The sequence below is a fragment of the Coloeus monedula genome (assembly GCF_965178545.1).
Source record: "Coloeus monedula genome assembly, chromosome: 39".
NCBI lineage: Eukaryota > Metazoa > Chordata > Aves > Passeriformes > Corvidae > Coloeus > Coloeus monedula.
Window position 1 is genome coordinate 1,189,087 of NC_138819.1, and position 13,319 is coordinate 1,202,405.

Here is a 13,319-nt window from a genome sequence, read left to right on the forward strand (position 1 = left end):
GGGTGGGTGACAGGGTGGGTGACAGGGATGGGTGACAGGATGGGTGACAGGGTGGGTGACAGGATGGGTGACAGGGTGGGTGACAGGGGTGGGTGACAGGGTGGGTGACAGGGTGGGTGACAGGGTGGGTGACAGGATGGGTGACAGGGTGGGTGACAGGGGTGGGTGACAGGGTGGGTGACAGGGATGGGTGACAGGATGGGTGACAGGGTGGGTGACAGGGTGGGTGACAGGATGGGTGACAGGGGTGTCCCCTCAGGCCAATGGCCCCGGGGTCCCGTAGAGCTGCACCAGGGCCCCGCTGAGGGAGGGGCCCAGCTTCCTGTGGGGGAGGGGAGAGAGAGGTGAGACCCCCCCCCAAAATCCGGGGGGGGGGGGAGGGGAACTCTGGGGCTTGGGGGGGATCCAGGAATTGGGGAGGGGGTGCCAGGGATTGGGGGGGGGGGGGTCCCAAGAATGGAGGAGGAAGGGGGGGGGGGGGCTCCTCCAGGAATTGGGGGGTTCCCCAGGAATGGGAGGGTCCAAGAAATCGGGGGGGGGGAGGTCCCCGAGATTTGGGGGGGGGTCCCCGAGATTTGGGGGGGGGTCTCACCTCTGGGTGGGGCCGCAGCGCAGGGCACTGAGCAGCTCCCGGCACTTCTGGGGGTCCTGCGAGGGGCCCAGGGCGGCCATGAGGCTGTGGGGGGGGGGGGGGGGGGAGGGGAGGGGACAGAGCTCAGGTGACCCCTCCCCCAAACCTCAGCGACCCCTCCCCCACCCAGGAACCCCCCCCCATCCCCCTCCCCCCATGGACAGGTCCCTTTTGGGGACACCCACGAGCCCTGGGGACCCTTTGGGGGGGACCCCTGACCCCCCCCCGGCCCCCCCCCCAGACCTGGCGGGGGTGGGGAAGCGGCGCAGGACGGCCCCGGCCCTGCCCCCACTGAGCCCCCCCAGCTGCAGCAGCTGCCGGGCGAACACGGAGCCCACGGTCTGTGCCTGGGGGGGGGACACACACGGGGGGGGTCAGAGACCCCGAAATATCCACTCTGACCCCAAAATATCCACCCCGACCCCAAAATATCCACTCTGACCCCAAAATATCCACCCTGACCCCAAAATATCCATCCCGACCCCAAAATATCCATCCTGACCCCAAAATATCCATCCCGACCCCAAAATATCCACTCTGACCCCAAAATATCCACTCTGACCCTAAAATATCCACTCTGACCCCAAAATATCCACCCTGACCCCAAAATATCCACTCTGACCCTAAAATATCCACTCTGACTCCAAAATATCCACTCTGACCCCAAAATACCCATCCTGACCCCAAAATATCCACCCTGACCCCAAAATATCCACTCTGACCCCAAAATATCCATCCTGACCCTAAAATATCCACTCTGACCCCAAACTATCCATCCTGACCCTAAAATATCCACCCTGACCCCAAAATATCCACCCTGACCCTAAAATATCCACTCTGACCCCAAAATACCCATCCCGACCCCAAAATATCCCCCAGGTCTGCGCCTGGGGGGGGGTCAGGGGGACCCCAGCCCCCCCCATGTCCCTCTCTCTTCTCCCCCCAGGATAAACTCAGGACCCCCCCCCCTTTTTAAGGACCCCCCCCGGGCACTTGGAGCCCCCCCCCAAGACCCCCCCAGATCCGTCTGTGGTGGCCCCCAGCCCCATTTTTGGCCCCCCCAGCCCCATTTTCACCCCCCCAGCCCCATTCTCACCCCCCCCAGCCCCATTTTCACCCCCCCAGCCCCATTCTCACCCCCCCAGCCCCATTTTGGCCCCCCAGCCCCATTTTCACCCCCCCAGCCCCATTCTCACCCCCCCAGCCCCATTTTCACCCCCCAGCCCCATTTTTGGCCCCCCCAGCCCCATTTTCACCCCCCCCAGCCCCATTTTTGGCCCCCCCAGCCCCATTTTCACCCCCCCAGCCCCATTTTCACCCCCCCAGCCCCATTCTCGCCCCCCCCCAGCCCCATTTTCACCCCCCCAGCCCCATTCTCACCCCCCCAGCCCCATTTTTGGCCCCCCCAGCCCCATTTTCACCCCCCAGCCCCATTCTCACCCCCCAGCCCCATTCTCACCCCCCCAGCCCCATTTTTGCCCCCCCAGCCCCATTTTTGGCCCTTCCAGCCCCATTTTCACCCCCCCCCGCCCCATTTTCGCCCCCCCAACCCCATTTTTGGCCCCCCCAGCCCCATTTTCACCCCCCCCCAGCCCCACCTGGTTCTTGCCCCCCCCCTCGCGGAGCCTCTGGAAGGGCAGCAGGGCCAGGGGGGTCCCGGGGGGCTCGGGGGGGCCCCGGGCAGCCACGTCCCCCCCCCACGCCCGCAGCACCCGGCCCTGGGGGAGGGGAGGAAAGGACAAAGGGGGGGGGAGGGGTGTCAGGGACCCCTCAGTGACCCCCCCATGTCCCCCCCCAGATCCTTCTCACGGCACCTCCCCCCCCCCCAACCCCCCCCATCCTCTCCGTTTCCCCCTCTTGACCCCCCCCCCAAAATTCCCCCCCCATGTCCCCTCCCCCACCCCCATTCCCCCCACCCCCTTTTCCCTCCCTGTCCCCCCCCCCGCCCCCCGATTTCTCCCCCCCACCTTGTGACCCCCCCCAATGTCCCCCAGCCCCCCCCCGACCCCCGACCCCCCCTCACCCCAAATCTCCTCCTCAGGTGCTCCCCCAGCACCTCCAAAAACGCGGCCGAGCCCCGCGGGTCCCTCGTGCGCTTCACCAGGAACCCGTCCACCACCTGGGGGGGAGGGGGCTCGGAGACCCCCCAAAAACACCCCCGGGACCCCAAAAACACCCCCGGGACCCCCCAAAACACCCGAAAACACCCCCGGGACCCCCCCAGACACCCCCGGGACCCCCCAAACACCCGAAAACACCCCCGGGACCCCCCAAACACCCCCGGGACCCCCCCAGACACCCAAAACCACCCCCGGGACCCCCCAAACACCCGAAAACACCCCCGGGACCCCCCAAACACCCCCGGGACCCCCCAAACACCCGAAAACACCCCCGGGACCCCCCAAACACCCCCGGGACCCCCCCAGACACCCAAAACCACCCCCGGGACCCCCCAAACACCCGAAAACACCCCCGGGACCCCCCAAACACCCCCGGGACCCCCCAAACACCCGAAAACACCCCCGGGACCCCCCAAACACCCCCGGGACCCCCCCAGACACCCAAAACCACCCCCGGGACCCCAAAAACACCCCCGGGACCCCCCAAAACACCCGAAAACACCCCCGGGACCCCCCCAGACACCCCCGGGACCCCCCAAAACACCCGAAAACACCCCCGGGACCCCCCCAGACACCCCCGGGACCCCCCAAACACCCGAAAACACCCCCGGGACCCCCCAAACACCCCCGGGACCCCCCCAGACACCCAAAACCACCCCCGGGACCCCCCAAACACCCGAAAACACCCCCGGGACCCCCCAAACACCCCCGGGACCCCCCAAACACCCGAAAACACCCCCGGGACCCCCCAAACACCCCCGGGACCCCCCCAGACACCCAAAACCACCCCCGGGACCCCCCAAACACCCGAAAACACCCCCGGGACCCCAAAACCACCCCCGGGACCCCCCAAACACCCCCGGGACCCCCCCAGACACCCGAAAACACCCCCGGGACCCCCCCAGACACCCCCGGGACCCCCCAAAACACCCCCGGGACCCCCCCAGACACCCCCGGGACCCCCCAAAACACCCCCGGGACCCCCCAGACACCCCCGGGACCCCCCAAAAACACCCCCGGGACCCCCCAAAACACCCGAAAACACCCCCGGGACCCCCCCAGACACCCCCGGGAACCCCCAAACACCCCCGGGACCCCCCAAAACACCCGAAAACACTCCCGGGACCCCCCAAACACCCCCGGGACCCCCCAAACACCCGAAAACACCCCCGGGACCCCCCAGACACCCCCGGGAACCCCCAAACACCCCCGGGACCCCCCAAAACACCCGAAAACACTCCCGGGACCCCCCAAACACCCCCGGGACCCCCCAAACACCCGAAAACACCCCCGGGACCCCCCCTGACACCCAAAACCACCCCCGGGACCCCCCAAACACCCCCGGGACCCCCCAAAACACCCGAAAACACCCCCGGGACCCCCCCAGACACCCCCGGGACCCCCCAAAACACCCCCGGGACCCCCCAGACACCCCCGGGACCCCCCAAAACACCCCCGGGACCCCCCAAAACACCCCCGGGACCCCCCAAACACCCGAAAACACCCCCGGGACCCCCCAGACACCCCCGGGAACCCCCAAACACCCCCGGGACCCCCCAAAACATCTCCGGGACACCCCCAGACACCCGAAAACACCCCCGGGACCCCCCAAAACACCCCCAGGACCCCCCAACACCACCTGGGGGGGGAGGGGCTCTGAGACCCCCCCAAACAACCCCAGAACCCCCCCCAACCCACCCTGGGACCCCCAAATCCAACCCAGGGGGGTCTCTCGGTCTTGAGGGGGTCCCTGGGGTCCTCAGGGTGGTGGGGGAGGGGTCTCAGGGGTCTCAGGGTGGTGGGGGAGGGGTCTCAGGGGTAGCTGGGTGGTGGGGGAGGGGTCTCAGGGGTCTCAGGGTGGTGGGGGAGGGGTCCCAGGGGCACCTGGGTGTTGGGGGAGGGGTCTCAGGGTGTTGGGGGAGGGGTCCCAGGGGTCTCAGGGTGATGGGGGAGGGGTCTCAGGGTGTTGGGGGAGGGGTCCCAGGGGCACCTGGGTGTTGGGGGAGGGGTCCCAGGGGTACCTGGGTGTTGGGGGAGGGGTCCCAGGGGCACCTGGGTGTTGGGGGAGGGGTCCCAGGGGTACCTGGGTGTTGGGGGAGGGGTCTCAGGGTGTTGGGGGAGGGGTCCCAGGGGTCTCAGGGTGATGGGGGAGGGGTCTCAGGGTGGTGGGGGAGGGGTCCCAGGGGTACCTGGGTGTTGGGGGAGGGGTCTCAGGGGTACCTGGGTGTTGGGGGAGGGGTCTCAGGGGTAGCTGGGTGTTGGGGGAGGGGTCCCAGGGGTACCTGGGTGTTGGCGGCCGCCTGGCGCAGGGTGGGGAGGGGGAGGGGCAGGGGCTCCCCCTCCCCCGGCTCCTCCAGCAGATAAACGGGGCAGCGCAGCCCCGAGCGGCGCAGCCGGAACTGGGACCGCACCGGGGCGGCCGAGCCCCCAGTTACAACCAGTTACAGCCAGAGCTCCCCCAGTTACAGCCAGAGCCCCCCAGTTACACCCAGAGCCCCCCAGTTACACCCAGTTACACCCAGAGCTCCCCCAGTTACAGCCAGAGCCCCCCCAGTTACAGCCAGTTACAGCCAGAGTCCCCCCAGTTACAGCCAGAGCCCCCCAGTTACACCCAGTTACAGCCAGAGCCCCCCAGTTACACCCAGAGCTCCCCCAGTTACACCCAGAGCACCCCCAGTTACAGCCAGTTACAGCCAAAGCTCCCCCAGTTACACCCAGTTACACCCAGAGCTCCCCCAGTTACAGCCAGTTACAGCCAGTTACACCCAGAGCTCCCCCAGTTACACCCAGTTACAGCCAAAGCTCCCCCAGTTACACCCAGTTACACCCAGAGCCCCCCCAGTTACACCCAGTTACAGCCAGAGCTCCCCAGTTACACCCAGAGCTCCCCCAGTTACACCCAGTTACAGCCAGAGCTCCCCAGTTACACCCAGAGCTCCCCCAGTTACACCCAGTTACAGCCAGAGCTCCCCAGTTACACCCAAAGCTCCCCCAGTTACAGCCAGTTACAGCCAAAGCTCCCCCAGTTCTCCCAGTTACACCCAGAGCTCCCCCAGTTACAGCCAGAGCCCCCCAGTCACACCCAGAGCTCCCCCAGTCACACCCAGTCACAGCCAGAGCCCCCCAGTTACACCCAGAGCCCCCCCATTTACACCCAGTTACACCCAGAGCCCCCCAGTTACACCCAATTACACCCAGTTCCCCCAGTTACATCCGAAGCCCTCCCAGTTACACCCAGAGCCCCCCAGCCCCCCCCAATTACACCCAGAGCCCCCCAGCCCCCCCCCCAGTTACACCCAGTCCCTCCCAGTGCCCCCCAATCCCCTCCCAGCCCCACCCAATCCCTCCCAGTCCCCTCCCAATCCCTCCCAGTCTATCCCAGTTACCCTCTTGCCCTTCCCAGTCCCTCCCAGTCCATCCCAGTGCCCCGGCCCCACCTTCTGCTCGCGGTACCGCCCGTCCCGGAGGCTGTTCCCCAAATCCGCCGCCGATTTCCGCTCCACCACCACGTCCAGCACCAGCTCCCGGGGGGCGCGGCCTGGGCGGGGCCAGAGCGCTCACACCCACCCAGGCCACGCCCACCCAAGCCACACCCACCACAAGCCACACCCACGCCCACCCAAGCCACACCCACCACAGCCACGCCCACCACCCAAGCTACGCCCACTCCCACAACCACGCCCACTCCCCCAGCCACGCCCACCCCACCAAGGGGCGGAGTCAACACCAGGCCCCGCCCACAGGGCCACGCCCACCAGTCAAAAGCCCCACCCCCCCAGGTCCATGGGTGGGGGCTGGTGCTGACCACGCCCCCCCCGGCCACACCCACCCAATGTCTGGGGTGCTCTGAGGGTGTGGTCAGCACTGGCCACGCCCCTCCCCCATTCTGCCCCACCCCCAATTCAGGGCGTGGTCAGCACTGGCCATGCCCCCATGATGGCCACACCCACTCCCTGACCACACCCAATTCCCTTGGGGTGTGGTCAACACCTGGCCACACCCGATCAGGCCCCGCCCATCCAATCAGGCCCCACCCACCCATTAGGCCCCGCCCACCCATCGCCCCTGCCTACCCTATTAGGCCCCGCTCACCCCATTAGCCCCTGCCCACAAATTAGCCCCACCCACCCATTAGGCCCCGCCCACCCTCTCCCCTGCCCACCCCATTAGGCCCTGCCCACCAATTAACCCCACCCACCCAATTAGGCCCCACCCACAATTAGCCCCACCCGCCCCATTAGAACCCGCCCACCCCATTAGGCCCACCCACCCAATTAGGCCCCCGCCCACCCAATTAGGCCCCGCCCACCCAATTAGGCCCCGCCCACCCCTCTGGCCCCGCCCACCTGGGGGCGGGTCCTTCTCGCGGGCCACCCACAGGAAGTCGCCGACGTGGAGGCGCCGCAGCAGCGGCCGCAGCCCCCGGGAGCGGAGCAGGGCCGGGACCCCTCCCCCGGGGCTGGGGGGGCACAGGGGGGGCACGTCAGGGGGTCAGGGGGGCACGGACGGGGCATCAGGGGGTGGGGGGCACGGAGGGGGACACCCCGAGACTGAGGGGACACAAAAAGGGGGACAGGGACCCCCGGGGGTGGGGACAGAGCCTGGGGGGTGACAAAGGGACAGCGGGGGGGGCCACAGGGGGGGACACCAGGGGGGACAGGGGGAGGAGGGGGGAGGGGAAATGTCCCTGTTGGGTCCCCCCAGGGCAGGGACGGGCAGCTCTGGGGGGGAGGGGACAGGGACACGGGGGGGCACAGGGGGGTGACAGGGACATGGGGGGTGACAGGGACATGGGGGGTGACAGGGACATGGGGGGGACACGGTGGGGGGGGACAGGCACCCGTTGGCCTCGGTGACGTCGGCGCAGAGGACGATGTCGAACTCGCCGGGTCTGAGCTCGAACTCCTGCTCGGGGTCACACCTGGGGGGACCCCGAATTCACCCTCAGGGGGACCCCAAATTCACCCTCAGGGGGACCCCTCCGGCTTGGATCCCCCCCCAAAAGCATCCCCGACCCCCCCCCCCCCCCAAACCCCCCCCAAAACTCACGGAGGGGGGGAGGGGGCGCGGTTCTCATCCTGCTCCGCCAGGGGGCGCTCCGGGCCCAGCCGGGAAAGGGGCGTGGCCTCAGCGAGGCTCCGCCCCCTCGGGGTCAGCGCGTACCTGGGGGGGGGGGGGGAGGGGTGGGGTGACATTGGGGGGGTCCGGGAGGGGCTTGGGAGGGGTCCCAGGAGCATCCAGGGGGGTCCCAGAGGGGTCCGGGGGGTCCTTGGGGGGGTCTCAAGGGGGTTCTGAGGGGTCCCAGGGCCATCCCAGAGGGGTCCCGGGGGGGAATCAGGGGATCCAACCCCTCCAGGGGTCCTGGGATGGGTCCTGGGGGGGAAACAGGGGGTGCAGCCCCCCCAGGTGCTCCCAGGGGTCCGGGGATGGGTCCTGGGGGATTCCCAGAGAGGTCCCAGGGGGGTCTCAAGGGGGTTCTGAGGGGTCCCAGGGATTCCTGGGGGGGGTCCCAGGGCCATCCCAGAGGGGTCCCGGGGGGGAAAAAGGGGGTCCAGCCCCTCCAGGGGTCCAGGGGGCTCCCAGGGGGGTCTCGGGGGGGTCCCGGCCATACCGGGGGGGGTGGCCGCTCCTCTGCACGAGCCCCCGGCGCAGGAGGGGACCCAGAGCTGCCTGTGGGGGAGGGGACACACGGCGTGAGCCCTGCCCCCGTCACCCTTGGGTGCTGGGGGGGGGGGGGGAAGGTCACTCTGGTCACTCTGGTCACTCTGGTCACCTCCCTCCGGTCACTCACCGGGGTCAGGGCGTGGTCACAGAGGGGCTGGGCCTGGTGCAGAAGCTCCGCCTCTGGGAGGGGCTCTGAGCTCTGGGGGCGGGGCTTGGGGTGAGGAGGGAGGGGCAGGGGTCCGGTCCCCTCCCCCAGCCCCTCCCCCAGGTGTGTCCCCTCCCCCTCACCTGGCTCAGGACCAGCAGCAGGGCGTGGCCTCCCGAGCGGGGGAGGGGCCGGTACTGGCGGGGGCGGCGCTGGACAGAGGGGGAGGGGCAGAGATTGGGGGTGGGGCCTCCTCTGCCCCTCCCCCACCCCGCGGGGGGGGGGTAGGGAGTGCTGTGGGTGGGGGAGGGGCAGTGACCGGACTCACCGTGGGCGGAGCTGGGGGAGGGTCCGGGCACCGCCCCGCTGGAGGGGGGGTGGGGGGAAGGCCCTGTTCTGCGGTATGCAAATGAATATGCAAATTAGCACGCAAACCTCCCTATTTGGACCGGTGGCTGCCATGGCCCTGCCCCCACCCACATTAAAGCCCCACCCCCTCCAGGGGTCACAGGGCATGGAGGCCACACCCACATCGTGGCCACGCCCCTTCCCATGCCCCACCCCTCCCCCCTTCCTGCAGATGTGGGTGGGGCAGGAGAGGGGGTGGTGCCTCATTAAGGCCACGCCCCCCACCCATCATTAGCCACACCCATCAGGACCCCACCCCTTTTAGACCACGCCCACCCCGTGAGACTCCACCCCTTAAAGCCCCGCCCCCTTGGTGCCACCCCCACCCTGCCGTGCGGACCCCGCCCCCTCGAGGCCCCGCCCCCCCGGAGACCCCGCCCACCCTGCCGGTGTTGGCCCCGCCCCCGGTGTTGGCCCCGCCCACCCTGCCGGTGCTGGCTCAGCCGTTGGTCGAGGCGGGCGCAGAGGGCGGGGCCAAAGTGCTGCAAGATGGCGGCGGCGCGGCCGGAACGGAGCCGGAGCGGGAAGCGGGACAGGGAGCGCAGGGCCTGGGGGAAACACCCGAAATGGACCCAAAATGCACCCAAAATGGACCCAAAATGCACCTGAAAGGGCCTGAAATGGACCCAAAATGGACCTGAAATGGACCCAAAATGGACCTGAAATGGACCCAAAATGCACACAAAATGGACCCAAAATGCACCCGAAATGGACCTGAAATGGACCCAAAATGCACCCAAAAGGGCCTGAAATGGACCCAAAATGCACCCGAAATGGACCCAAAATGGACCTGAAATGGACCCAAAATGCACCCAAAAGGGCCTGAAATGGACCCAAAATGGACTCAAAGTGCACCCGAGAGGGCCCAAAATGGACCCAAAATGCACCTGAAATGCACCCCAAATGGACCCGAAATCACCCAAAAGGACCCAAAATGCACCTAAAATGCACCCAAAACGCACCTGAAATGCACCCGAAATGGACCTGAAATGGACTTGAAATGCACCCAAAATGCACCCAAAATGGACCCAAAATGGAGCCAAAACAGACCCAAAATGGACCTGAGGGGGCCCAAAATGCACCTGAAATGCACCCAAAATGGAGCCAAAATGGACCTGAAATGGGCCTGAAATGCACCCAAAAGGGCCCAAAATGCACCTGAAATGGACCCACAATGGACCCAAAATGCACCTAAAATGCACCCAAAATGCACCTGAAACGCACCCGAAATGGACCTGAAATGGGCCCGAAATGCACCCAAAATGGACCCAAAAACCAACTAAAAAGCACCTGAAATTCACCCGAAATGCACCCGAGAGGGCCCACACCACACCCAAGGGCGCCCCAATGTCCCCAAAATCCACCTGGGGGCCCCAAAATCTCCCTGAGGGGGCCCCAAATGCAGCTGGGAGGGGTCCGCACCCACCCGAAGGACCCCAAAATCCACCTGAGGGAGCCCAGAATCAACGAGGGGAGAGGGAAATCTGAGCAGGGACCCCAAAATCATCCACCCCAAACCCCCCAGGGCACCTCCAGGCTCACCTGGGAACCCCAAAACTCACCTGGACACCCCTAAAACCCCACCCAGACCTCCCAAATCCACCTGGGGACCCCAAAACCCCACCCAGAGCCCCCCAAAATCCACCTGGGGATCCCCAAACCACACCCGGAGACCCCAAAACCCCCAGGGCACCTCCAGATTCACCTGGGGACTCCAAAACTCACCTGGACACCCCTAAAACCCCACCCAGAGCCCCCCAAAATCCACCTGGGGACGCCCAAACCACACCCGGGGACCCCAAAACCCCCCAGGCGACCTCCAGATTCACCTGGGAGTCCCAAACCTCACCTGGACACCCCTAAAACCCCACCCAGAGCCCCCCAAATCCACCTGGGGACCCCCAAACCACACCCGGAGACCCCAAAACCCCCAGGGCACCTCCAGATTCACCTGGGAGTCCCAAACCTCACCTGGACACCCCTAAAACCCCACCCAGACCTCCCAAATCCACCTGGGGACCCCCAAACCACACCCGGGGACCCCAAAACCCCAACCAGAGCCCCCCAAAATCCACCTGGGGACGCCCAAACCACACCCGGGGACCCCAAAACCCCCCAGGGCACCTCCAGACTCACCTGGGGACCCCAAAACTCACCTGGACACCCCCAAAACCCCACCCAGAGCCCCCAAAATCCACCTGGGGACCCCAAAACCACAGCCAGGGATGCCAAAATCACCCACCCGGGGACCCCAAAACCCCAACCAGAGCCCCCCCAAATCCACCTGGGGACGCCCAAACCACACCCGGGGACCCCAAAACCCCCAGGGCACCTCCAGATTCACCTGGGAACCCCAAAACTCACCTGGACACCCCTAAAACCCCACCCAGACCTCCCAAATCCACCTGGGGACCCCAAAACCACACCCGGAGACCCCAAAACCCCCAGGGCACCTCCAGATTCACCTGGGAGTCCCAAAACTCACCTGGACACCCCTAAAACCCCACCCAGAGCCCCCCAAAATCCACCTGGGGACCCCAAACCACACCCGGGGACCCCAAAACCCCCCAGGGCACCTCCAGACTCACCTGGGGACCCCAAAACTCACCTGGACACCCCTAAAACCCCACCCAGAGCCCCCCAAAATCCACCTGGGGACCCCCAAACCACAGCCAGGGATGCCAAAATCACCCACCCGGGGACCCCAAAACCCCAACCAGAGCCCCCCAAAATCCACCTGGGGACGCCCAAACCACACCCGGAGACCCCAAAACCCCCAGGGCACCTCCAGATTCACCTGGGGACTCCAAAACTCACCTGGACACCCCTAAAACCCCACCCAGAGCCCCCCAAAATCCACCTGGGGACGCCCAAACCACACCCGGGGACCCCAAAACCCCCCAGGGCACCTCCAGATTCACCTGGGAGTCCCAAACCTCACCTGGACACCCCTAAAACCCCACCCAGACCCCCCAAAATCCACCTGGGGACCCCCAAACCACAGCCAGGGATGCCAAAATCACCCACCCGGGGACCCCAAAACCCCAACCAGAGCCCCCCAAAATCCACCTGGGGATCCCCAAACCACACCCGGGGACCCCAAAACCCCCAGGCGACCTCCAGACTCACCTGGGAGTCCCAAACCTCACCTGGACACCCCTAAAACCCCACCCAGAGCCCCCCAAATCGGCCACCCGGGGACCCCCAAAAGCCACTTGGGGGCCTCCCCCCCGCACCCACCCTCTCGTAGGTGCCCCTCGCCCACGTCCCCTGGGCCTCGTCCCGCCACTCGCGGAGCCAGCGGGCGAACAGCGGGTTGGGGTGGGCGCGGGGGCGGCGGCGGCGGCGGCCCCGGGGGGAGGCGGCGGCGGCCATGATCGAATCCTCCCGCCACCGGCGCGACCCGGAAGTGCCGGGCCCGGCGGGGCCGCTCTGGCCGCGCTCGCTGCTCTGTAAAGCCGCGACTCGTCTGCTCTGGAGGACCCCGCTCTGGCCCGCCCGGAGGATTAAACTCGTCTGCTCGGGAGGTCACCGAGAGGCCGCTCTGGACCGCAGGGAGGCCAAACTCGTCTGCTCTGGAGGACCCGCGGCCGCTCCGAGCTCCGCTCCGAGCCCCCCAAATCTTTTCCTCCAACCCCCAAATCTTCCCCGGAACCCCCAAATTCTCCCCCCAGGCGCCCTCAAAAATCCCGGGATGCAGCACAGCAAAACCTTTATTGTTTAGAAAATCAGTTTAGAAACCAACTTGGGGGGGGGGAGGGGGCACCCCCAAAGTAACGCAGACCCCCAGCGGGGGGTGGGGGCACCCCAAAGTAACACTAATGGCGCGGGGGGGGGCACCCCAAACGAACAAAAACCTCCCTGCGAGGGCGGCACCCCAAAATCCCACCCTGGGGTGGGGGGAGGTGGGGACCCCTCCAGCGCCGCCCAGGTTGTTTTGGGAGGATGGGGGAGGGGTGGCAGCACCGTTTTGGGGGTCACGCGGGGGTGGGGGGTGGGTGGGGAGGGGGTGCACCGGAGGGTTTTGGGGTTGGGGGTCCCCGGAGGTGTTTTTGGGGGGTCCCTGGGGGGGTTGAGGGGCCCCAGAGGTGTTTTTGGGGGGTCCTTGGGGGGGTTGGGGGTCCCCAGAGGTGTTTTTGGGGTCCCTGGGGGGTGTTGGGAGTCCCCAGAGGTGTTTTTTGGAGTCCCAGAGGTGTTTTTTGGGGGTCCCTGGGGGGTGTTGGGGGTCCCCAGAGGTGTTTTTTGGGGTCCCCAGAGGTGTTTTTGGGGAGCCCCCAGCCCCTCTGCGGGGGTCCCGCTGCCCCCCGGTGCGTCCGGCAGCTGGAACCCGCCGGGTGTTTGGGGCAGTCTG

The 13,319-nt window shown here is 67.0% G+C and overlaps 1 protein-coding gene across 1 annotated transcript; it reads right to left on the minus strand.

Moving 5' to 3' along the window:
- Positions 1–204: 204 nt before the first annotated feature.
- MUS81 (MUS81 structure-specific endonuclease subunit) lies at positions 205–12,343 on the minus strand (the record flags this gene model as incomplete). Its single annotated transcript, XM_082300274.1, has 15 exons — positions 205–322; positions 593–676; positions 875–978; positions 2,230–2,349; positions 5,034–5,150; positions 6,189–6,289; positions 7,098–7,210; positions 7,586–7,672; positions 7,801–7,914; positions 8,363–8,421; positions 8,543–8,614; positions 8,704–8,772; positions 8,889–8,956; positions 9,393–9,516; positions 12,209–12,343. The coding sequence occupies 15 exons, from the start codon at positions 12,341–12,343 to the stop codon at positions 256–258; spliced, it is 1,434 nt and encodes a 477-aa protein (XP_082156400.1). The 3' UTR covers positions 205–255.
- Positions 12,344–13,319: the final 976 nt, after the last annotated feature.